General features: G+C 30.9%; 2 protein-coding genes across 2 annotated transcripts in view; both read right to left on the reverse strand.

Moving 5' to 3' along the window:
• The window catches only part of LOC126889468 (putative leucine-rich repeat-containing protein DDB_G0290503), a 136345-nt gene that overhangs the window by 86275 nt on the left and 22766 nt on the right, over window positions 1-27304 (reverse strand). The gene's annotated exons all lie outside the window — the stretch shown is intronic.
• The window catches only part of LOC126889469 (dentin sialophosphoprotein-like), a 30668-nt gene continuing 7008 nt past the window's right edge, over window positions 3645-27304 (reverse strand). The window contains exons 5-6 of the mRNA XM_050657788.1: window positions 5979-6089; window positions 3645-5923 (exon numbers count right to left, since the gene is read on the reverse strand). Of these exons, the coding sequence (XP_050513745.1) occupies window positions 3800-5923; window positions 5979-6026 (2172 nt within the window). The 5' untranslated portion in view covers window positions 6027-6089 and the 3' untranslated portion in view covers window positions 3645-3799. The remainder of the gene's footprint in view (window positions 5924-5978; window positions 6090-27304) is intronic.

Here is a 27304-nt window from a genome sequence, read left to right on the forward strand (position 1 = left end):
ATCCTACATAAGTATTAGCAATTTCATCGTCTTCAAGTATGTCAATATTAATATCGCCAACAATGATGTTATATGTGATTGGTTCTGCTTTTATTATATTTAAATAATTTTCTAAGGCTACAATAAACGCACTTTCTGAGGTCGCAGGCGAACGGTATATTGCTGTAATAAGTATCATTATGTTATTGAGTTTAATTTTAAATTTTAAGAATTTAAAAATGTTAACCTCTACTATTTCCACCTCGTAGTCAAGGTTATTTTTTATGAATACTATCACACCGTCATTTTGATTGAAATTACCCTAGTTATAATGGATTTTCAATTTAAAAATATCTATGCATGCCACTTGTCTGGTCTCAGTTAATACACAACAATCAATATAATTTTCTATTTGTTGTGTGTAAATATTAAACTCATCAAAATTTTTAATAATGGACCTAATATTTTGGTGCAGAATACGAAAAGAGTAGTTCTTATTGGAACACAAATTATATTCGTTTATGGAGTCAACTACTTTTGTATCAATAGGAGTGTAATTAATGTATTCCAGAAACGAATTCATGTTACAATAATTAATATAGCGTACCAGTATTACTGATTATTAAATTAAAACTATTCTAGAAAACAAAAAAACTATAAGTACAATATACAGTAAAAAAAAGTTAATTTTTTGAAGATGTTGCTCTAGTGGGGTAACGATTTGTTCTTCTGGTTTCATCCAATAATGTGTCGGTTTCTTCAGCAGTCTTGTTAGTAGTAGTAATAGACAGTTTTTCCAGTGTTAAAGGTTGCCCATCAACTATAACTACTATAAGCCTATTTCCTCTCAACTTCACCGTTTTACCTGACGACCTGAGTTAGTTCAGATTGGTATTTTAATAATTTCTTTCTTACTGCTTGTTGAGATAGGGATAGATCGGCGATGAACACCGTTGTACCTTTTAGAAGCTTGCACTTTTTTAGAACACTAGTTTTTGCTGAATATGTTGCGAATTCTACCAATACTGATTTATTTGTTGGATTTTTACCAAAGACATTGAAACCACTGATATCTGAATTTACTAAATTTATATCCAGTCTCTGATTCAACTCTTGGATGATATCCTCAAGAAGTGTAGACTTTTGTATATTTAAGCCGAAAATAACAATATTATTTTTGTTAGTTTATTTTCAATTCGTTCAATTTGATCTTTTAGTTCTGCATTTTCAATTTCCAGTCTTTTAACTCTAATAGTTTGTTTTTCTTTCTCAACTTTCAATTCATCAATGTCTTTTTTTAAGAAAACAACTTCCTCCTTAAGACATGATATGAAATATTCAGATAATCTTTTGTTCTCTTCCTTGATAAACTCTTTTAATTTCATAAATTCACGATCTTGACTATCCGGCATATTTTTATTGTATTTTATTAATTTTACGTGTATGGAATGCTTTATATTATACTTAATTTTTGTCAATAACGCACAAAAAACCAGAGCGATATCTTTTTAAAATTTGTGGTTTTAGGTTAGTTTTGTTTTGTTATACTTGAACCAATATTTATAGTCTGGGCTGATTATTTATCGGAGAATAGGCCATTTTTGGGAAAAGTTATTTACCAGCAATTTTATTTCTGGAATCGAAGCTTATGATTATATATATTAATAATATAGGTATGCAAAGTCCGCAGATAGTGTGCTAATTTTTTATAAACAAAATGGCGCCCGAAAATCGTGTTTTTTTCAATTATTGCTCTATAACTCCGAAGATTTTAACTTTACAACAAAAACACTCCAATAAAAATTCACCGCAATTAAATTCTGCATAGATATATGTTTTTTCCGATCTGCTCCGACGAAAATTTTCCTTGGAAAATGCGGGTTTTCCCAACAAAATCTTTAATTTTCAAATAAAGTTTTAGATAAGTAATTATCTACCAATAATTAAATAATTTGGTAACTTAAAATCCTTCTTGGTTTAGATTATAGTTCCAGAAGCTAGTGAAAATTGAACGAATATTTTAGCAACAATCCAATTGTTAATTAATAATTTACGGTCGCAATAATAACCAAAATAATTATGATACACTGATCAAACTTTGAAATCTTATAAAGATGAGATGCCTATTTAACATTTTGTCGACAAAATATAAATTTTTTATTTTTTTGCATAATCTTTAAATGTTAAAAAATAGTGATAAACAAATTAACGTTTTTATTATATTCTAATTTTAAAAAATAGCTAAAATGCGTATTTCAAATATCTTGAAAATTAATGCTTTAAAACTTTTTTGCAACCATTTGCAAAAAAGTTATGAAACGGCAAAGTAAACATACGATAACTGCGTTGTTTATAATTTTTTTTTAATTCTTTCAAAGCGTAAAAGTGAGTTTAAAGTACAGGCTAATTATTTACAAAAAATATCGATTATTAGTTTAATGGTTATATTTTAATTAAAGATTATAAATATATTTTTTTGTAATTTACACGCGCGAAAGTAGACTAATACAGTACTGTAGCTAAAATTTTCACTCGAAGCGACGACCTCCCGCGCGACGTACATTAATAAATAAAATTATAGTATTATGTATGCTGCGTGTCAGTCGCTTCGAGTGAACATTTTAGCTCCGGCTCTGTATCAAGCCTACTTTCGCGCTAAAAATTACAAAAAAAGTATTTTTAATCTTTGATTAGAATATAACGATTGAACTAATATTTGATATTCTTTGTGAGTAATTAGATTGCACCACAGACTCACTTTTAAGCTTTGAAACAATTAAAACAAATTATAAACAACGGAGCAATCATATATTTACTTTGCTGTTTCATAATTTTTTTGCAAATGGTTGAAAAAATTTTTTAAAGCATTCATTTTCAAGACCTTTGAAATACGCATTTTAAGTATTTTTTAAAATTAGAATATAATAAACAATGTCTGAGAAATGTTAATTTGTTTATAACTATTTTTTTAAACATTTAAAGATTATGCAAAAATGTTAAATAGGCATCACATCTTTTATAATCTTTCTAAGTTTGATCAATGTCTCATGATTATTTTGGTTGTTATTGCGACTGTAAATTGTTAATTAACAATTGAATTGTTGCTAAAATATTCGTTTAATTTTCACCGGCTTCTGGAATTACAATCTATAATCTATACCAAGAAAGCTTTAATGTCACTAAGTTATTTAATTATTGATTAATAATTTCTTACCTAAAACTTTATTTGAAAATTAGAGTTTTTGTTGGAAAAACCCGCATTTTCCGAGGAAAATTTTCGTCGGAGCAAATCGGCAAAAAACATATCTCATAATTTTTATTTGGGTGTTTTTGTTGTAAAGTTAAAATCTTCGGAGTTATAGAGCAATAATTGAAAAAAAATACGATTTGTCGGCGCCATTTTGTTTATAAAAAAAGTAGCACACTATCTGCGGACTTTTCATACCTATATTATTAATATATAGGATCTTATAATTCGATTCCAGCAATAAAATTGCTGGTAAATAACTTTTCAATGAATTTTGCTAATTAGCCCAGAATATTATGGAATTTCAGGTACGCACAAATAACAACCCGGTCAGCTGAATATTAATGAATAACTCTCTTAGATAGTTTGTTAGACTCTATCTTGGTTACCGGCATCTATTGATAAAATAAAACAATAATAAAATGAAATCTATAATTTTTAAAAAGGACAAATTTTTAAAATGTTTAAGAAGACAATAAACTAACAAATTAATAATTAATAACAAAAAACTAGAATTATAATAAAATTTTCTTCTTCTTAATATAAAAATCTAATAAAATAATACACAATAATCTAATTATTCAGTTCACAAACAGTCTTCACTCTAATAGTAGATATATCAGATACATTAGTGCTATTTGATATTTCGGGACTTTTATTACCTTCTGGAAAATTGACTTCAGATTCTAAATGTTCATTATTCTCACTATCTCTTTCAATATTTTGGTCTGTACTGGAAGAATAATTATTATCATTGACATTATTATGATTAATACATTCTTCCTCACTTATATGACACTCCCCGTTGTCTTTTTCTTCTACATTTTTATTATCGTTGGTTATATTAATATCATTAGTAATTATTTGGTCAGAATTGTTACTTCCACTATTTTTCTTCTCTTTTTCAGTATTTAGATCGAAACCTGAAAAGTCGTTGTCATTGTCTTCTGTATCTATAGATTTAATATTATCATAGTTATTACTTAGACTCTCAACAACGTCTACACTATTTTTTTTACTTTCCCCATTTTCATTTTCTCCTGCATTTTTATTGTTTTGCTTAGTAAGATTTTCTTCTTTGTCAGCATCGTGTTCTTTTTCTGATTGGGAATGTTCTAAATTTAAAGAAAGTTTATCGGCATTATTCAGTTTATCATTACATTCGTCCATAACATCTTTATAATACTCCACTGTACTTTCAGAATCCGTGGAATTTGTATTAAGATCATTAGTAGTTTCTTGTTCTGTATCACTTTTCTCATTTGTTTCTTCGTTATTAGTAGCTAGTATTTCCAGTTTGATTTTTCCGCTTTCGTTTAGTCTACTACCAAAAGTAATATCGCAGCAATCTAAATCATCCCATTTCTGCAACTTTTTGTTTTTAGAGATTTCGTTTGTGTTTTTGAATGAAGCGTCATATTTGTAGGATGCGTTAAAAGATGATCCGTAGTGAATCTCGACAGGTATTTTGTGATAATATAAATTCTGTTTTAAGTGTTTTAGTTCAACAGATACATCAGAGTGATGGAATTTTATAAACGAATTAGTCGGTAAGTGAGTTTGGGCTACACTATTAATCTTTCTGTTGAGTTTATTATATTGTTGTAACATGGCTTTTATCATTTTAGTGTCATTATCAGTAGCTTCTGGATGACCCATAGCATATATTTGGCTGTTACGTATCTTGATTTCAATATCTTTTAATTTTTTGGTTGCAGTTTTATCTGTATCCGGTTTTTTAATATTTGAAATTTTTGTCTGACGTTTCGCAGTAGTACTATTCTCCTTTGGAAGTAGATTAAACGCAGCGAAGGTATTTTGAAATTTTTGTCGTATTTTCACATTTTGCTCTATTTTCTGAAGCGGTATATCGGGCAAGTGGGCCATAGATTTCATAATTTTTTGCACTTTACAATTGTATTTAAGGTGTGTATCTTTGGCTTTTATAGAGGTAAATTTAACTTTACAAAATTGACAGCGAAGGTGCTTAAGCTGGTGTTTTTTCAAACTGACTGCTAGAGCAAATACCGAATTGCAAATATTACACATATGCATTTCTTTAGATTGGGTAAATGATAAATCAGAACCCACATCACTGATCACCGATGGGACAGGACTTGGACTTGAAGAAGATAAATCTTCACTAGTATCAATCTGCAACGGTTTCATAACGTTTTGAGATGAAGAACTGCCACTAGATATCGACCTTTTTCGTTTTCGCAAATTTGAAACTCCCCTACTAACTTCCGGACTCTCTGAAAGATCAATATTCGAATTTTTGAGCGCAGAAAAGTATTCAGGAATTGTCTTTTTCTTTATAAAATTAGATATTGTAGCTTTTGAGGTACTCTTCATTGCAACTCTTCGTTTCTGGTTCGTCAGTGCCATATTTATATACTTCTGCATATCTAAATTTCGTTTTTTAAAATAGTTTTCCACTTCGTCCATACCCATAACTACAGTAGGAGATATGTTCGATTTTATGCATACTGAGGGCAAACGTATACTGGGATATTTTTTGAAAATTGGTGTTATGCTCGGATGAACTATGTGTTTACTACGTTCTTTTAGCTTAGCTTTGATATCAGAACCTTTTTTTCTAACTACTCCGCAACTGTTTTCTCCTATGGCATCTTTCTTAAGTACATCTACTTCACCGTTAGTTTGTCGATTTTTTGTAATCTCTGCATATTTTTCCTAAAATTGATTTTACGTTATAAAATAAAATGACAATAAAACAGTTTAAAATTACCTTCAGTTTGTTATCGTTTCTTATAGATTGTTCCCTAAACTCAAACATTTTAACGACATTAAAGATGCACTTATTGCACACTTTTTGGGACACCTTATCTTCCTCACTGATCTGTAACAAAATAAAATACTGTTAAATAAAATAGCAAGCACCTATTAATAATTTTTAATAAAATTAATTTAAGTATTTTTGAACCGTAAATATGTTTTGAAGAAAAAATTGAATCCTGATCAAATCTCCTTTTGTTTTCACAAATCACAACACAGAATTCTTGTTTTTTTTTTTGTACATTAAGCTGAATACGATAGACGTGATTAAACTTGGGTGGCCAAACGTCCCCTAAAAATGGGATTGCCCCGTTTTTAACGATCGTACGTCCCGAAAAACAGGTTAAGTTTAACTATCTTCTCCAAAACCACCTCTAAGAATTTAAAGAAACTAAACATTACCAGATAATCTATTAGCTGTGAGTATCAACGGTAGCGCTCTCTCTCTCTCGCGGTTTGAAACTTGTACTTTTCTGATAAAATTGGTGTATGTGAAATATACAAAACGAGAAAAATAGATATTTATCTAGAAAAACACAAATTATCAACTGAAATATTATTGTAATCTGATTACTGAACGAATACACGGAATTAATAGTAAAAGTAATTATGTTCTTTTATTTTATTCATTAAAATTTTAATATTTAATATATAAATTCGTGCGACTGGATGACTGCTTACGCAAGAGGCCATTGAGAAAAAGAAGTTTATGTGAAATTTAGAGGTTACCTCTGTTTTTATTGGCTGTGAGTTTCGTCGGTAGCTCTCTCTCGCGGTTTGAAACTTATACTTTTCTGATAAAATTGTTCAAATTTAATGCACAAAACTGCCACTAACAGCGCTGGCGAAAACTGTCAAATCCCCTCATCCCCTCATCGACTCACAGCGAATAGCAATTTAATATACATCGGTACTGACTTTATTTATGCTTTAGCTTAAATACCATTTTTCAATACAACTTCAAATGAAGAAAATAATCACATTTTCACAAATTCTTTTTTCACTTTTCATTAATGTGAAAAACGAGATATGCTTAATCAATAATATAATAATAATGTTTATTAATTTCACAGTACAAGAATTAAATACATACATTTTAACTTTATATTCTACGTTTTACATTATTACATTCTACTTTTTAATTTTACATGTTAATTCTGGAAAATAAAGAAACATTTACTCACTACCCGTTAAAACCTATTGGTCGAACACGGGGATAGTGTGTGACAATGTTTAGTTATTGAATATAGTATGTGTATACTAAATGCCAAGGTACAAACATTCTATTATCTTACATGTATTTATTTATTTTCTTTTATTTTTTTATATTATAAATAAAGGAACTGGGTAAATTTAACAAACCACTGTATTGCAAACATTCTTTTTTTTTATCATTTTTTTTATTTTTTTTTAATTTCATTCACTTGTTAAGTCAATCAAACAACTTATGTACAATATTACGATCAAGGTTCAATACATACTTCTTGAATATAGATTTTACCATACTTAATGAATTAAGAGTATTAATATGTATCTTGTATATGTTCGGCAAGTGATTAAATACTTTTGGAGCAAGATACATGGCAGATCTCTGTCCTATTGATTTTTTAATATTTCCCAATTGTACGTGTTGGTTGGTTTTATTGCGAGTCTCATAGTGATGCGGTAATGTATGCAGGATATGTTTATGGTTGTATGTGTATAATACCAGGGAATACATATAAAGTTGCCTCGTATCCATTACGTTAGTATCACAGAATAATAAATGAGACGGGTATGTCATTTTTTTGTTAATTATTATTTTCAATATTTTTTTTTGTAAGGTGTCGACTTTCTTTAAATAAGTTTTTTGTACACCGCCCCACCCAAGTATTCCATATCTAATTCTAGATTCAACTAGTGCATAATATAATATTTTTAAATATTTTACATCTATTTTAGATTTGAGAAATTTGAACTTTGGAACTAAGGCTCTCAAACACCTTGTTATTTGATCGATGTGGGCATCCCACCTTAAATGAGAGTCGATTTTTACTCCAAGATATTTTATATTGTTACTTGATTTTATAATTATATTTCCTTTCGTGTTTTTAATTGTTATAGCACTATAAGAAGGTAGTGATACTTTGTAACTGCAAAACGGAACAAAAAAGGTTTTTTCATAATTAATTGTTAAACCTTTATAATTAAACCATTTTATTAGTTTGTGCATATCTACATTAATTTTATCCCTTAAATGTTCCCAACTGTCTGCGCTATATAAAATTGCAGTGTCATCGGCAAAACTGATTATCTTTCCCTCAGTATTAAGGTTATATAAATCGTTGACGTGGATATTGAATAATAGTGGCCCTAATACTGTACCTTGAGGCACCCCGCATCTTACGTGAAGTTTGTTACTATTGATATTATTTATCCTAACAATTTGTTGTCTATTGTCCAAGTAAGATTTCAGTAGATTATAAGCAGTGCCGCGTATTCCACTATTTTCTAGTGCCTCTTGTAGTTTTGAATGGCTTACAGTATCGAAAGCTTTTGCGAGATCTAGAAACACACAAGCAGTAGGTTGGCTATTGTCAATTCGATTATATATTTCATTGGTGAGTTCTATAATTGCGTCGTTTGTTGAAAAACCTTCACGGAATCCAAACTGAGAAGACGATAATATGTTATGTTTATCAAGAAAAGATGTTAATCTGATTTTAAGACATTTTTCAAAGATTTTTGTTAAAGTAGTAATTAATGAAATTGGTCTGTAGTTTGACAAACTTAGTTTATCTCCTTTCTTGTGTATAGGAATTACTACCGTTTCTTTAAATTTTTCTGGGCATTCACCAGTTTTAAATATTAAATTTATTAGATCCATCAACGGTTTGGTGATTTGTTTATCTATAGATCTTATTGTTTCTGTTCTAATGTTGTCAATACCGGGTGATTTGTTCGTTTTAAGTGTTTTAATAATTCCCTCAATTTCGCTTTCCGAGACCGGTCTTAAATACATAGAATGCATCACGTTGTTATATTTAGGGAGATACGATGTCGGTGGTATTATTTTTTTAGCATGAGATTCTCCAATTTCTGTAAAATAACGAGCAAAACGAAACATTCTTGTTTTTTTCAATTTCATTTCTAAAGTAATTTTTCTTAGCATTTTTTATTAATATATTCAGGTGTTTTCTATAATTTAAATACTCATTTTTTTTTGTTAACGTTGTCAAGATCTTTGACATGTTTACGATACAAAAGATTTTTTGTGTTTATGGATGTAACCAGTCCTGCAGTTATCCAACTTTGACGCTTCATTTCCCGTCTTTTGTGTTTTTTTATATAACTGTTTTTTTCTATAAGTTTATTTAGAATTTCACATAATAGATTGCATTTAATATTAACATTTTTAGAGGCATTATATTCGCACCAATCATAACTTTCTAAGTATTTTTTTAGTTCTTTGTGATTGATTACGTGTTGTTCTCTGACTAGTTTTTTATAACTATTTTTTAGGTTAAGTGGTAAACAAATAACAGTCGCTTTATGATCAGTAACGTAAGTTTCCACTACTGCTGACTTTGATTGTCCATGAATTCCCTGTGCTTTTAAAAAAATATGATCAATGCAACTTTTAGATTTTCCTTGTATTCTTGTATATTTGTTGACCATAGATTCAAATTGGTATTCATACATCAAGTTAAGATATTCGTAAGCATGTTCGTTATTTGTATCCTTAATATTAATATTAATGTCCCCGAGTAGTATATGATTCGTTACCCGTTCTTGTTTTTGTTGTTCTAAATATTGTTTTAAGTATTGAAGGAATTCTTCCACATCACCAGATGGTGAACGATAAAGACAAGTAACTAGGATTTTGTTATTATTTTCTAATTGAATAAGTACAGTGGAACCCCGATAAGTCGGCCCCCGATAACCCGGAACTCCGGCTAACCCGGACCGATTTTTATCAGACAAACATTTCAACAATAAAAATGTATTGCTGTTACAAAATCTCGTAAACCTAATTCATTCATTTGGTGACGTCAATATACGAACGAAACGATTGATGAATCCGACATTACTGAAAATATCAGGGCAATCAGGGTGCAGATGGGACCCTGTCGCGCAATTCGCAGCAAATAAAATAGTCGTATGTTTTTGGCTTCATTTTATTTCGTTTATACATACGCATTTTCAAGGTTCACGAGGTTTTGTACCAACTCTATGTAATATAATATTTGAGAGATAATGGAACCGGATTGAACTACATATAACATAGTAAAAATGACTCATGGTACACCACATTCATTGTCGAAAACAACATGCACCTGTATTATCCTTTATTTTTTTGAAACTGTCTGTGTTAGCATTGTTTAGAAAAGACTATTAAAATTCTTTTTTTAACAATGGTCTTAGTCATCACTTTTATTAAATAACATAACATCAGAGACGGTATTATGTGTAGTAAAGTCGTATTATTGTTCGCTTCCGTTTTGTAATCGTTCGTAAATTTATTCAGATTTTGTGTTTGTGTGTCTTTTGTCTATAAGGGCAACAAAACGTAAAAATGTTGTAGTGACAATGGAAAAGAAACTAGAAGCATTAAGTAGAATTGATAAAGGTGAATCTTGCAGCATTATATTATGGTGTCGGTACATCTACAGTATCGGATTGGAAGAAAAATAGAACTAAAATCGAAGAATTTTTTTTTTCAAAATGATAACAAAAGACAGTTTAATCGGTGCAAAGCTAATAAAGCTAAGAATGAGACTTTTGACGACGCTTTGTATGTGTGGTTTTGTGTGGAATGCGAACGTGGTTTACCAGTGTCTGTGTGACAATTATAACGGAGTTTATCTGTAAGCATACCATATTTTATTAATTTTTACCATTTTCTCCGGCTAACCCGGATTTTCGATAACCCGGATCGGCCGCGGTCCCAATTAATCCGAGTTAACGGGGTTCCACTGTAATTCGATTGCTTGAGAATGCCCAATAATTACCTTTTTATGCGAAAATGTAATGGTTTTCTTTATATATACTGCCACCCCGTCATTCCTATTGAAGTTTGAATCACTATACAAGAATATGTATTCATTATTATCGTAATATTGTACATCACATAGTTTAAAAGTTTCAGTTAGTACTATCAAATCAAAGTCTGAATTTAGTTGACTTAACACTGTGCTAAACTCATCAATGTTTTTTGTTATGCTTCTAATATTTTGGTGAATAATTTTTAAGTTATTTTGATTATTTTCCGGCTTGATAAATTCATTTAGTTGCACTATTTCATTTATTTCTTGAGTATCAAAAGGCTCAAAATCTACATCTCTTATAAATTGATCCATTATAATGGATTACCAGCTATTAAATATAATATAAGATAATAATATATAAAAAAATATTAAAATTAACAATATATAATCTATAGATACGATATTCAAAAAGTATATTTAAACAACGATAACGAAGGGCAAACCTGTTTTACAAATTACAATGTTATTACTAGCAGTAAGTACCTATATGTAATTATTTCCTGGACTGAGAAGAAGTTGAACTGTTTCGTATTCTTTGATCTTGAAGACGAGTATAAGGCTTAATTATGTTTTTCGAAGTAGTTGGTGTCCCTTTTATGTCAGCCTTACCTTCTGGTTTAGAAATTTCTTTCAAAGTAGTTGTTTGTAATGGGTTTGTGAGCTCCACACCGTCGGTTGTTTCTGGTAATGGGGATTGCGGAGCACTGTTTGAACGTCTCTCGTTGTTTTCTTCCTCCTCTTCCGTTAAATCTTTTACTGTATAGGCTTTATTATTTAGATACAGTCTACTGTTTTTTATATAGCAATTTTCTTTATTTTGTTGTTTAGCCAAAAATAAGTGTTTTCTTAACGTTTTTGATTCCAATTGCTGTGTCTTAGTTAAAACTGGTGAGATGGAAACCTCTTTTCCTTTTAGTTTGTAACAGTTTTGTAAGATTTCGCTCTTCATCCAGTAGTGTAGAAATTCTATTTTTAATGGACTATTAGGTTTGTTTCCTAAGGTATAGTGATCTTTTATATCTACCGGTTGGAGTTCGATTTCCACTAATGAAAATATATGTGCACAGATCTCTTCCACTGTAAGTTTTTTTTTATTTGTAGTATTTTTTTTTAGTTATTTGTAGTCCAAAAACTACAATACTATTTTTATTGTTATCTCGTTTTATCTGTTCTATTTCTTGTTTTAATTTCTGATTTTCTTGTTCAAGTTTGCTATTTCTCTTTTTTAGATCTGCTATCTCCATAAGTAATCTCGCTTCAGATGCTTCTATAGCATTCTTTATCTCTGTTATGTTTATTTTTATCTCATTTAGTATATCTTGTACCGTTGCACTTTCTCCCATTATAATATTATTTATTTTATTAAATGTTTTTAGTGTATGGTCACCTTTATTGAAATTATTAGTAATTAATGTTTTGGTTATAAAAATCGTTGTTTACTTTGTACAAAGTTATTGTGCTACTTACTGTTTTAATTATTAAACAATCAATGTTAAAATTTTTATATTTTTTAGAATTTCTGGATTTGTTTAATGCACATTTAATATATCTGCGATGATTTATTAAACTCAATCTCTTCAATGTATGTAGTTATTAGTATCGCATTCAAAGATTCTTTAAATTAAAAGTAGCTTGTACATACCTCGTTTCAATATTTTTGGGAGAAAGATATAAAGATATATGAAAGATAACACAAAAATGTATAACTTTAAATACATTTTAAAACTCAGATAGTGAGGCAATATTGCATCTAAATTAGGGAGAAATCAGTGTGATATTAAAAAGGGCTGGGAAAGACAAAAAAGAAATAAAAAGTGATATATAAAAAACGGAATGAATATTGTGAAATGGGTGAACAGAATTGCAAGACAAATTGAAGAGTCTCAGATGCAGAATCCACCAATTTAATAAAAATTAAAATGGTACATAGTAATTTAAACCTGAGACTTTTCGCGTTGAAAGTTCTTACTGGTACATCCTTAATCTGCGACTTTTTCAATTAATAAGACAGCAGACGACGAATATAGAAAACGAAAGGGACACGATCACATTCCGCCTTCATTCATCTAGGAAAAGGACAGCAGAGGAACTTTCAGTACTCAAACCGAGTAAAGGAAATAAAATAATAAATGATGGTTTTGCTTGTTTTCGATTCAGAGGGTTGCACACCAGCTAGACAGGCTGTTTCTACCATTTCAGGCGTCTTCAGTAGCTTTTGTTAGCGTGCACACCTCTAAATCGAAAAATAGCTCCACCATCATTTTAAAGGGAATCTGAAAAATAATTCAAACTTCTCATTAGACGCGATACAGCGACATCTCATAACAAATTGAAGAGTGTCAGATGCAGAATCCACCAATTTAATAAAAATTAAAATGGTACATAGTAATTTAAACCTGAGACTTTTCGCGTTGAAAGTTCTTACTGGTACATCCTTAATCTGAGACTTTTTCAATTAATAAGACAGCAGAATTATTTTATAGAATTGCAAGAATGTAAAATGGACAGAAATCTCAACTGATTTAAGATTTCAGGAAATGGGTTGGATAACATTCGAGAGAACCTGACAGAATTGCATTCTGAAGGGGCCCTCCTCCAAAAGAAGCTGAAGAGTGCACCAAAAGCTAATAGTCGGTCCCTAGGTATAAACTACCAGTTTTACAGTTATTTCAACTTAAAAAATAAATAAATGTTAATTCTTCAATAATCGCATTATCGAGATACTTCCACAAGGTAAAGAAAATCAACACAATATACAAATATGTATTTAATATAAACAATACAATTATTTATTTATTAACGAATACCACACAATATATAAAATATTACAAAAGGATACCTTATACCAAAAAATATAGTATAACAGTATAGTACATGTAAGGAACAGGATGATAGTAAATTACAAATTAAAAGATTACAATAGTCGCTTTACACTTTGTTTACAAACACTGTCCAAGCACATATTAATAAATCAAAGTCAATTGTATTACCATTTAGAATCACTCTGTTGATTGGAGAATGTTTAACACAATAGGGAACTTGCACATAAAAATATTTTTGCATAAAATTGTTAATTTATGTTTAAAAATGTTATATTCAATATATTACGTCTTAACAATGAATAGTGTACGTACAACAACTGATAATAGTTCCGCGCCCAAAATTTCCGTTTCAAACAACTTCAAAAGCACGAGCTGGGGTCTGACATCACCAACCACTGTTCTCGTTCGCCCGTTCGATGAGCTATTGCAATGAATGCATTTTGCCATTGCTAGTTGTGCGTGTCGAATAACTGTGTTGTTTGCTCGGTGTTTATTATATTATTGTATTTAGTGTATAATACTATACTTTATCAAAATAGAAACATCCAAATTGTCAGAACATTCAACAAACATTTTTTTACTCTACCAGTAGAACCAAAACGTCGATTAAAATGGTTAAAGGCATGCAGGCGAGATAAAAAGGATATTTCACAAAGTAGCAAAGGTGAGGATCATTTCGATGTGAGAATTTATCTAATTAGGCACCTAATAAGACATTTTCTATTTCAAGAAAAAATATTAGTTGCCGTTTCATGAAATGTGCTTACTTAAATTTGTTTATTTGTTGCAGTTGGAACAAGACATGGATAACTGTGAGGGAAAAGGGTTAAACGACAGCTTCTTAAAGATGCAGCTTCTACATCTAAGTCTGTTCTAGAAAACAATAATGATAAGAGACAGTGTGATCCTAGTTTCACAAACTTAGTTCAATCAGGACCCGACTTAAACCAACCAGCTTTACCTCAAAAACTGAATAATGTATCAACACAGACTCACATCAAAATCAGAAGTAAAGGTATTCAGTGTAAATTTCAAAGGAGTATTACAGTCGGGTTGTCGCCATTGAAAATACATAATAAAGATGCGGGAACTTAACCTATAAAAGACTTGCAAACATTATTTGAAGATACAAAAAATGAATCAGGAAGTTCTGTATTTGAAGATAATAGTGAATATAGTGGTAGTGATGACTGTAGGTACAATGAAAGTGATGCCTTATCTTGTGATGAAGATGCTAAAGAAGAGGAAGCAAAACAATTTAAAAGTTTGTCTCTGAAGTGTACAGTGATGAAGTTACAATACAGACCTAGATTGTTTAGGTACGTTTCATTTTATATGTTTCAATTAATGGAAAAATATTGTAAAACACAAACAATGCATCTATTTTTAATTTTAAAAAAGATAAGAACAGGACACATATTTATGTCTCTTGGAGATTATTTCGGCATAAGTGAAAGAAATTCTTCGAGAATATTTGCAAAATCTGTTCCAATAATTAGTGAATATTTAGGATCTTGTATTTTTAATCCCCAATTGGTTCATTTAAATTAAACTTACCCTTAGCATTTCAATTAAGACGATTAAAATGTACCTACTATAAAATCCCCAGAATAACTTAATCGCTTTCTTTTAAAAAACCCTCGTGAGTAATAGTACTTATGCGTTTTAAACACGTTAGAAAGTAGCAATTTCTAAAGATTTATAAATTTCACTTTGAAACTAAATAAACTGATTGTAGAAATATGCAAGAATACAAATTAATAGGTTTGTTCGTAGAACGATCAGCAACCGTTGCCAACCGTCAGACGCATGCGCATTCGTAGTCTACGAACTCTAACTGTTAACTGCGCAGCGCTAACTGTTAACTGCGCATGCGTCTGATGGTTGGAAACGGTTGCTGATCGTTTGGATCGTACTACGAACAAACCTAATAATATCTGGTAATTTCCAATTAAATATGATTAAAATGTAATATACAATCCGCGTAATACTTTAATCGCGCTTTTGTAGACTCGTAGCCCTGTTGTTCGTGGTCCGTGACATCAGACCAATAGAAGGACGTTCTCGTGCCTCCTAAGAAATTTGAATTTTATAGCATTTTCAAAGCCTCGTAATAAGCGTATGGGTTAAAAATATTTGTTTTTTTTTGCATGCAAGCGTTTTAAGATCATGTTACCTTATGTTTTTTAATATTATTTTAATATTTAAAAATTTATGCAAGTTCCCTATTACGCCTGTTTAAATTCAAATATGGTTGTGTAAATTAATCGATACATTTTTCCTTCTATCCATAGTTTAACCTTAACCTATTATCCCATCTATCTATGTTTAACCATTAACCTACGCAATGTTTGACTTCCTCATTTACAATCATTTACCTGTATTTGATATGTATGTGATCATACATACCAAGCAGTATTCAACAAGAGATCTAATCAAGAAAAATGTAAATCAATTTAATAGACTTCACATCATGCCAACATCTAGAAATTCTAATAATGAAGCCTAACATTTTAAATGCATGGATATTCACATACTCTTAATGAGAGCAGAAATACAATCTAGAATATAATTGAACACATAGATCTCTTACAATTGATTCACATTGTGACCTATTATAGATTTCGAATCTCTTTCTTAGATGTGAGAAAAGCAAGAAAAAAGATATGAAACAACAAAAACAGTCAATAAAGAAGAGAACAACTCTTCAAACAGTTAAGGGCGCCACTGTTTTTAAACATTTTAAACCCAAAAAACAGAAATGGGATATTCACAAACCAAAAAAAGGTAAAATTCACTATATCAACTTTATATGAATAAATATAACTTATTAAGAATAATAAAAAAATAATGAAATGTGCACTGTTTCAATATAAGATTTTAAGCATTAATTTCGGTTAAGTAACTATATTTAGTTTCTTGTTCTATTTGTTTCTTATTCTTAAGAACCTTAATTAAATCGGCTGGCAAAAAAGGGATATGTACTCACGTTGCCTCAGATTGAGCTGTATCATCGACTGGCCGACTGCAGTATAGTCAACTTCCTTATGATGAAGGCCTGAGTAGCAAGGAGTAGGAGTCTTAATTTTAGAAGAAATTGACTTGGTACTCCAGGCAAATCTTGAACCCTATAATATAGTAACAATGAGATTCGGATAGAAGCAGAGAGAAGAATAAAGTAAGTGTGAACAGTGACAATAAGAAAAACAAAGAGGACATATTTAGTAAGAAATAAAAACACTTCACTTACCAAATTAAATTGGCTAATTTAGCTAACAAAGACGATGACACAAATGTTGTATGTAACTTCTTCCGCCGCGGGTGAAAACAGTCTTCACAACTCAATTTCTAACGGGAAATGAATATAATAACCATAGTACGCCTATTTATAGGCCTATGTTTAATATGATATTCACATAATAAAATACCGTCGTTTTTGTCTCTGTGCGATCTAAAATAGACTTTACCTTATATCGCCGCCGCCTACGAAAAGTATAACTCCGAAAAATGCTATTATTATTATTTTCGATTATATGATTGTGAACATTATAATCCCTAATAAAGTGTTAGCGAAAAAATTTATTTTTTGAGGAGAATCAGCAAAAAACATCAGTTCTGTTTGTGGGTCCACGAAAATTATAATTACTAAAAAGTTCTCAGAGATAATTGTTTTCGTCGGCAGAAACAGAAACAAAAAGGGAACTAATTGTTTTCGTCGGCATCTATTATGAACTAAATATTTTCGTTATAAATATTTTGAGAGTTATAATCTTCGCGGACACGCATATAAAAAACAATTTGTATCGCCAACACTTAATCAAAGAGTTATTTTTTTCACTGAAAATGTATTAGGAATCACATTAATCATAGGTACCAGCGATATATGACCGGTTGCGATTTAGTCTAAAGAGCAAGTTGGGTCCTTTTAACGGAGAATTATATGACAGTACTCTTCTTCTTCTTCTTTTATATAGGCAGTACTGCCTGTTTTTCTTCAACGGTGCCTTTCACTCTGCCTCTAAGTTGTCATTCCATCTTTTCCTTGGGCGTCCTATACTTTTTCTGCCTAACGGTGACTTGTCCCTGGCTAGTCTTACTATCCTTGATTCAGACATCCTGCTTATGTATTCATTCCACTCTTCTTTTCTGTTCTTTACCCAGGTATTTATATTGTCTACCCCACATAAGCGTCTGGTTTTCTCACTTCTTACCCTATCCTGTAGTCCTTTTCCAGAAATCCTTCTTAAGATCTTCATTTCGTTGATCTCCAGATGTCTTCGTGTTTTGCTTGTATCTGGTCTTGTTTCGGCCGTGTAAGGGTAAGCACAGAACAAGTAAGTCGCGGTGGAGCTGTAGCTGTCGGTCGCGGTCGATGTCGACATCCATGTAAAACAAACACATTGTAATGAATGGAAGCGAACAGAGCAGGTAAGTCGCGGTGGAGGTTTAGCGCGATGCCATCCAGGAGGTTTACATCGATGCTTCGATGCTTTTGAAAAACACTTTGTTTTAGGTACATGTCGTTCGAGGCCAAGTTGTCATTACCTGCGCTACCTGAGTTGCTACTTTTTATATAATTCTTTTTTCGTATTCAGTTTATTTTTTAATTTCTAAAGTATATAAATTCAGTAAGTTTTTGAAGTGCTAAATATGAAGGAGGATCTGATAGCAATTGTGCAGCTAACTTCCGTATTGTGGGACAAGACCCACAGACAACATCATAACCGGCATGTTCTTGCGAAGGAGTGAAAGGAGATAGTAACTCAACTTGTATTATATTGGAATGACAGGTAATTGATAAAAATGAGAATATAGTACATTCTTTCACGGTTTTTGCTGTAAATTTTGAAGAACCGTTTGGATTGACATTAAATTTGGCATAAGGATAGCTAACATGTCAAAGAAAAAAAGTGATATGGTGCCGATGTGTGCTTTTGTCTGGGGATAGGTATCACCCCATCTCGGGGGTGAAAAAATATATGTCCAAGATAAGTCCCGAAATGGATAGACTGACTAATTTTAGACAACTTTTGTTTTATAGAGTTTTTTCACCAAATCAATACTTTTCGAGTTATTTGCAAGTGAATATGTTCATTTTCCAACAAAATAACCACGTTTTTATACGGTTTTTCGCTTATAACTCAAAACGTAAGCATTTTGTCAAAAAAATATTCTTAGCAAAACTATAGCCTATAAAAAAAGTGAAAAAACGGTGTATATACTAGGTCTCTATACCTAGCAAAAGCAGAGTTATAGCTAATGAAAAATAGCTTCATATTCGAAAAATTTCAAATAGAATAATTCAATGTGAAATATCCAAATAATGAAGCATTCTTGGGGATAACACATTACAACTATTTTAAAGTGTTAAAAAAAGCTTTATTTCTGTTTAAAAAAAAACAAAGTTGTGGTGAGATACAGATCCATCCAAATAGGGAGTAGTTGTTTCCAATAAGTACGGGAATGTTTCAGGCGTCATCCTCATATACAAATAAAATCGTTCCGGGTCATTTTTCAGTTCGTGAAAAAGATGATATTCCCCTAACGGCTTTTTTTCAAATTTATTGGATGCACTGAAAACCGTCTGTTGGATATATTATGTATCATCCACCATTTGGTTACAGCTGACATTTCATCACTATCATCACTTGACTGCACAACATCGCAAACGCACAGTCTTTTTGTCATTCAAATTTCATTAAACTACTTCACTTGATAGTGGTTCTAGCTCGACTGACAGCGCAGGTGACCTCCTTGCTATGTGCTGTCGACATCGACCGCGACTTAACTAGTGGCATCTACCGCGACCTACACATTCACCGCGACTTACTTGTTCTGTGCTTACCCTAAGTCATAACTGGTCTAATAACTGACTTATACATTCGGGCCTTTGTTTCCAATCTTAGGTGTTTGTTTTTCCAAATTGTGTCGTTTAGGCATCCGGCCGTTCTACTGGCTTTAATTATTTGGTCTTTTACCTCTTCTTCGATATTGTTGTCGGCTGATAGATTAATTCCCAGATATTTGAAAGTCATTACTTGTTGTATAATTTGATTGTCTAACTCCAATTTGCATCTTATTGGTTCTTTGGCAATTACTAAGCTTTTTGTTTTTTGGGCAGTACTCAAACAATAGATTTATAAAAAGGTTTTTATTATGGAGTAACTCACCTAACCGTCATTTAAAACAGATGAGGCGTAATAAAATAATTTCATGGGAGACGATCATCATTCTCTTTGCCTTATCCCTATGCGGGGTCGGCTTCCCTAATTGCATTTCTTCACACAATTCTATCTTGGGTCATATCAATGTTAATTCCCTTTACCAACATGTCCTGCCTTATCGTCTCCCCCCAGGTCTTCTTTGGTCTTCCTCTTCTACTCCTTCCAGGAATCTGCACTTCAGCTATTCTTTGTATTGGGTGATTAACGTCTCGACGTTGAACATGACCAAACCATCTTAACCTATGCTCTCTCATTTTGGCATCAATTGGTGCCACACCTAGACTTCCCCTAATATACTCATTTCTAATTTTATCCTTCTTTGTCACTCCACTCATCCATCTAAGCATTCTCATTTCCGCCACATGCATTCGTTGTTCCTCTTTCTTTTTCACTACCCAACATTCAGTTCCGTACATCATAGCCGGTCTTATGGCTGTTTTATAGAATTTTCCCTTCAGCTTCATTGGAATTTTTCTGTCACACAACACACCACTCGCTTCTTTCCACTTCATCCATCCAGCCCTAATTCTACTGCATGCATCTCCATCTATTTCTCCATTACTCTGTAATACCGATCCTAGGTACTTAAAACTATTGCTTTTCACAATCATTTCACCATCCAAAGATACTATTTTATTTGTAGTAACTCCATCTTTAAATGAACATTCCAAATACTCTGGTTTTGTCCTACTAAGTTTTAAACCTTCTTCCTCCAGAGCTTGTCTCCACTGTTCCAGTTTTTGTTCTAAGTCTCTTTCACTATTTCCTATTAACACTACATCATCAGCATACATTAGGCACCATGGAATACTACCCTGTAGTTTCGCTGTTATCTGGTCCAAAAATAATGAGAATAAATAAGGACTAAGCACCGAGCCTTGGTGCAATCGTACTTTCACCTGAAATTTATCAGTCTCTCCCACACCTGTCCTAACACTAGTCGTTACTCCCTCATACATATCTCTCACAATCTTTACATATTCATGGGAGACGATATTTACTGGAATTACAATTATCTACGGAGTGATTTAAAATATAATAAAATAACGAAAAGGACACCGCACATATCTTATGGAAAATGTAATATCGCTCAAATGCATACAAGAAAATCACAATAATTTCATATTATTGCAACAACTCTGAATTTTGTTTAATAACGGCGTAAATTGATATAAATAAATCTAAAATCAAATGGGTATGTAAATAATTTAAAGTGAGAAGATCTTGTGTGATGTAGTATATTCTTAGCCCTAGTCTATTTACCCTTATAATTAATAAAATTTTACATCTCATTTCTGACTAAGTTTATCAATGTTTTTACTCGTATAAATAACCTTAAAAGACCACGAACAATAAGCAAACATGACATTGAACTCGACGTGCTCTTGTTGTAAGTTGATGGGTATAAATCTAGAATAGTGCAAAGACAGGGAATCGGTATTTGTTATTAGACGCAAGCATGGCGTAACATTGGTATAGGTCTTAGATATTATTATTGTAAACAAGTTGTTATGGTTTAGTCATCGATACAGTATACAGGGTGTAACGAAAATACAGGTCATAAATTTAATCGCATATTCTGAGACCAAAAATAGTTCGAATGAACCTAATTTACCTTAGTACAAATATGCACATAAAGAAAGTTACAGCCCTTTGAAGTTACAAAATGAAAATCGATTTTTTCGAATATATCGATAACTATTAGAAATTTTTTATTGAAAATGGACACGTATAATTCTTATGCCAGGAACATCTTAAAACAGAATAATAGTGAAATTTGTGCACCCCATAAAAATTTTATGGGGTTTTGGTTCCCTTGAACCCCCCCAAACTTTTGTGTACGTTCCAATTAAATTATTATTGTGGTACCATTAGTTAAATTCAATATTTATAAAACTTTTTTGCCTCTCAGTATTTTTTCGATAAGACAGTTTTTATCGAGTTGCGGCTTCTTTTTTAATATGTTTACATACAACTTTTATGGGGGTTTTGTTCCTTTAAACCCCCCAAATGTTTGTGTATGTTCCAATTAAACTTTTACTGTTGTACCATTAGTTAAACACAGTGTTTTTAAAACTTTTTTGCCTCTTTGTATTTTTTCGAGAAGGCACTTTTTATCGAGATATTGCTTCTTTTTTAATATGGTTCAAAATATACCTAAAAATGTAAATCATAAATAAATTTTCATTATTATTACTAAGTCTCCATAATCGTACTTTGCCATATACAAATAGGTGGTGGATTTGACAAATCGTCGGTCGAGTGTTATAATGTTGTATTAGCATATTTTACAGTTTGGCAGGAAAAGCAGTTTAAAAAAATGTTCACTCTATTTTCATTTTGAGGCACTTTGGTTATAGAAATTTTAAATTTTTATATGTATAATGAAATAATAAAGAGTTATTTATAATATTTTTGAAGTTATACTTCTTTACGCGCGATATGAGGGTGAATTTTTATATGTTAAAACCTATGATCCGGGCGCATGCGCATTATAACTTTGTTCTGATTGGATGTTCAAATGACATGTCAAAAATTATCCAATATGGCAGCTGTAGCGCAGCTGTGGTTTGGACGGTTGACGGTTTAGTTATGTATGGTTGTTGCGTTTTAAAATTTGTGGGAAGAGAAACAACAAACAAAGTTAATAGTTATACTGCGTTTTTAAATAGTTTTCATATTATATTTTTGAAGTTATACTTCAAAATGTTTTAATTTATGTATGTATCAGTCCAGAAAAGGTGTGGAAAGAATATATTGGTGTTTTTAAATATATTTTTCTACAAACGTGTTAAAAATGCAATTTTTAGGACTCCATAGGAGCGTTAAAAATGCTACTTTAAGGCACTAGTGCTTTAAAAATTTTAAGGCACTGCAGTTAAAAGTGAATTGTCAAATTGTGAAACGTCAAAATATTTATATTTCATTTATTAACATTAATATTAATAATACAACTTGCGCAATGTGAAAAAGGTGGTTTAAAAGGTTTTTTATTATAATTTTGTGTCTTTGGATTTGTCTTCCTTGGGCGTAAAATAATAAAACATCTATTTTATATTTCACTTGTCACCGTGATGTATAATTATGTATATCTGAAAGGTAAGTATATAGCATGCGGCTTGATGGCCTTGTTGGTAGAGCATTGGACTAGAGATCAAAAAATCGCGAGATTGCGGGTTCAAATCCCGGACGATTCATACTTTTTTCTTTTTTTTTTAATATTTAGCATTGTTAAGTTTTGGTTCATTTTTGGTAATTATTGTTAATTTTTTGTATTGTAACTGTTAAGTAGGTATATTTATTTCGTTGAAATTATATTATAATAGAAGTATAACTTCTTACGTGCGTACAAAGTACACACACATTCTTTTTATTTATTTAGTATTTATTTAACAAACAAAAAGTGTTTTGAAAAAAATTATAAAATGTTGATAGAACATTATGATTTTATGGAAACATCAACTTTTACAAAAATGTAACGAAATTGTTCTAACAACATCGTGTCGTGTACTTAATATTCTAATAAACTTATAAATTAAGGAAAAAATTCAAAGTAATCAAAAGACACAAGTTTCTTAATAATTTTTTACGAGAATTTCGCTAAATCTACTATTGCTTTGAAATGTCGGAAGAGTTGCATTTTGATGTTGAGGGCATTTCATTGTCTAAATTGTCATTAGTTAAACGACCTTTCTTTTGTTTGGATAATTGCGCTGCAAAAACTTTTGCATCATTTATATTGCTTAAAAAAGGTTATATGAACTGGGAGTCCACAGGTGACAAAAACTTAAAAAGTTTTTTTTAAATGCAGTAATTTATCTAAAGGTAGTAAGCATTTCCCTGTGTTGATCACAAGATTTTATCGATGGTAAAGATATTGAAGTGGTGGTTAGACAAAATCTGTTTGTTTTTCGTACTGGAGGCTTGAATAGAATTTAAACTTCAGTGAAGGGTCCATGTCCATCATGCTGGTATTTCAGCTCAATATAATGTATTCTGGGAGAAGAATATCTCAACTGCTTTACTAGATTTCTTTCAGTACACAATTCTGGATACAAATCATATAACTTTTGCACATTCAACGAAATTTCAAAATATTCCTTATTCGGATCTCAAAATTATAATGTTCTAACAGCAGAAATACCGGATTGCTATTGGTCGAATCTGATAGAACATTATAATATTAAGCTATTTTTAAATTTGTCATTTAGAACAATTTCATATTGTCTAAATTTAAAGATACGATAAAATATTTATGCAGGAGTCGATTATAATAGAACAATATGACATCCCTTAAGCAAATTCTGTACATATCCCGATTTTCACCAAAAGTGCTGATAGAACATTATAACACTCGACCGACGAAATATTCAAAATATCTCGATAAATACTGACTTTTCGATAAAGTACTCAGAGGCAAAAAAGTTTTTAAAACATGGTGTTTAACTAATGGTACTACAATAATAATTAAATTGGAACGTACACAAAAGTTTGGGGGGGTTTAACAGAACAAAACCCCCATAAAATTTTTATGGGGTGTCCACATTTCACTATAATTTTTTCTTAAGATACTACTACCATAAGAATGCCACATGTCTATTTTCAATAAAAGATCTCGAATAGTTTTCGATATATTGGAAAGAATCGATTTTCATTTTGTAACTTCAAAGGGCTGTAACTTTTTTTATGTGCACATTTGCACTAAGGTAAGTTAGGTTCAATCGAACTATTTTTGGTCCCAGAATATGTGACTAAATTTATGACCTGTATTTTTGTTACACCCTGTATATTGAAAACATAATGTATTTAAACAGGTGAAAAGACACAGTGATAAATTATGTAAGTGAGAAATTTAAGTCTATTTTTATCAAAACTTCCTTTCGTATTTTTTACATATTATGTATTATTATTGAATATCGAATTTTATCTTTGTCGTCGAATTTTATCAAAGTTCTTTTAAAAATGTCTATTTGATTTCGATTTTTAGTATGGTTATTTTTGAATTTTTATGCAATAATTTTTTTTAATATCTATCAAATTTTGAAATTTGAATTGATTTTGAATTAAATATTTTTATCAATTCGAATATCTATTATTAGCGATTATCCAATTTTTGTCGAATATGTATACTATTATTGAATTTTTGATTACCCAATTATTTTTATTATCGATCTAATAACCGACAAAATAACGCAAAATATGGAAAACATAATACATTGTGAATTAAATAGAGATGGTAGAGGTGAAAATTATCGATATAAACGTATAAATTAACATTACATTACATAGTTTCCCACCTTTAGACGTATCGGAGGAGTATGACAACTGTCACTGTGACAGGAGAGATTTAAACTGTGATTTGTACTGAGAGATTTAAACTGAGATGACAACTATGTAATGTAATGTTAATTTATACGTTTATATCGATAATTTTCACCTCTACTAGTTTCATCTCTTTTTATTTCACAATGTATTATGTATTCCATTTTTTGCGTTATTTTGCCGGTTATTAGCGCGCTCATCTCTGTATAAATAATTTTTTTAGTATGTAATGATAAGTAATTACGTATGATGATATTAAGAGACAAACATTGCAATAAGCAAGTGTCACATATTTATTGATCTCATCTAATGAGTCGAAATGAGGAATTTTGAGAAGAATTATATAGATTAGAGAATGAACTAACAATATTATAAGAGGAATTCTGAGACTTTCTAGACAATACGAAACCGACTGCTTTGTCAAATTAAGAAGGTACTAAGTGATTTATAGAAGCTTGAAAGCTTCTAAGCCTAAAGCCTAAGCCTAAAGAGTGGGTAAAAGACCCACTCTGTGTTTTGAAGGTTACCTAGCTTATTTAAGGATATGCTCTGGATCAACACAAGAGGAATTAAGGGGGTGAAATATGTAGAGGAATTTGAAGCGAAAAACTACCCACCGAGTTAAACCACTTTGATTAAGGTCAAACATAGGTATTGGGACTAGATAAATGAAGTGATTATTATGATGTTATATGAAATGACATAATATGATATAGACAGATGATAGGGATGTTATATGAAATATGAATATGAAGATATATGTATATGAAGATGAAATATGAATTATGCACACCGTAGAAGTGTTATTATATGAAGAAAAATGAAAAAATATGTATTTGCGAAGTACCAGACAAGAAGAAGAACAAAATAGAATTTTCAATGAAATATATGGAAAAGCGTAAGAAAACATAGAAATTGTCATAAATGTCAAATAAACAAGCAGAAACGGAATAAATAAATAAACAAGCAGAAACGGAATAAATAAAGTAATCAGAAAAGTAATAATTAAAACATAATATGTTTTGTACATATTATGTAAGAATTGTAAGAGTAGTAAGAAATGTAAGAGTTGTAACTATTTGAAATAATAATTTATATATTTTCTGGAAACCTTGTAAAAAGTAAGGTGCAACTTCCAGCAAACATAACCCATCTGCTGTCACTCAATCAGAAATCAATATTTGAACTCGTATGCAATCATCTATACGCTTCCGGATATATAATTTAGATTTGTAACAGTCAAGTTTCAGTTCGTAAATATACCATAATTAATAACTTATAATAAGATTATATTAATATGCAAAAATCTGTGGCAAATGGACTAGTTTCCATGCCAAACATCACCATCATCATCATCACCATCATCATAATAATTTATAAAATTTTACATCTCATTTCTGACTAATTTTATCAATGTTTTTACTCGTATAAAAATAACCTTAAAAGACCACGAACAATAAGTAAACATGACATTGAACTCGGCGTGCTCTTGTTAAAAGTTGATGGATATAAATATAGATCAGTGCAAAGACAGGGAATCGGTATATGTTATTAGACGCGAGCATGGCGTAACATTGGTATAGGTCTTAAATATTAAAGAGAGATTAAAATTTTATAATATACTATTAACATAGTTTTTGTTAAATAACTCATTTATTTATTCAGTTACTTATTGCCAATGTGCTAATCAAATAAGCCAATCATATAGTGCGATACGCACCATATAGTGCGACGCGCCGCCGCGTCGGCTTAAAGGTCGAGTGGACGACGAGCATAATTAACAATTAAAAACAATAGTCTAAATTGAAATAAGCCCCGATTACTCATCAGAAACTGAAACTTCTTGAAACTGAATGTTTAAACTTCAAGAAGACCTCAAAAATA

The sequence above is a fragment of the Diabrotica virgifera genome, chromosome 8 (genome assembly GCF_917563875.1).
Source record: "Diabrotica virgifera virgifera chromosome 8, PGI_DIABVI_V3a".
NCBI lineage: Eukaryota > Metazoa > Arthropoda > Insecta > Coleoptera > Chrysomelidae > Diabrotica > Diabrotica virgifera.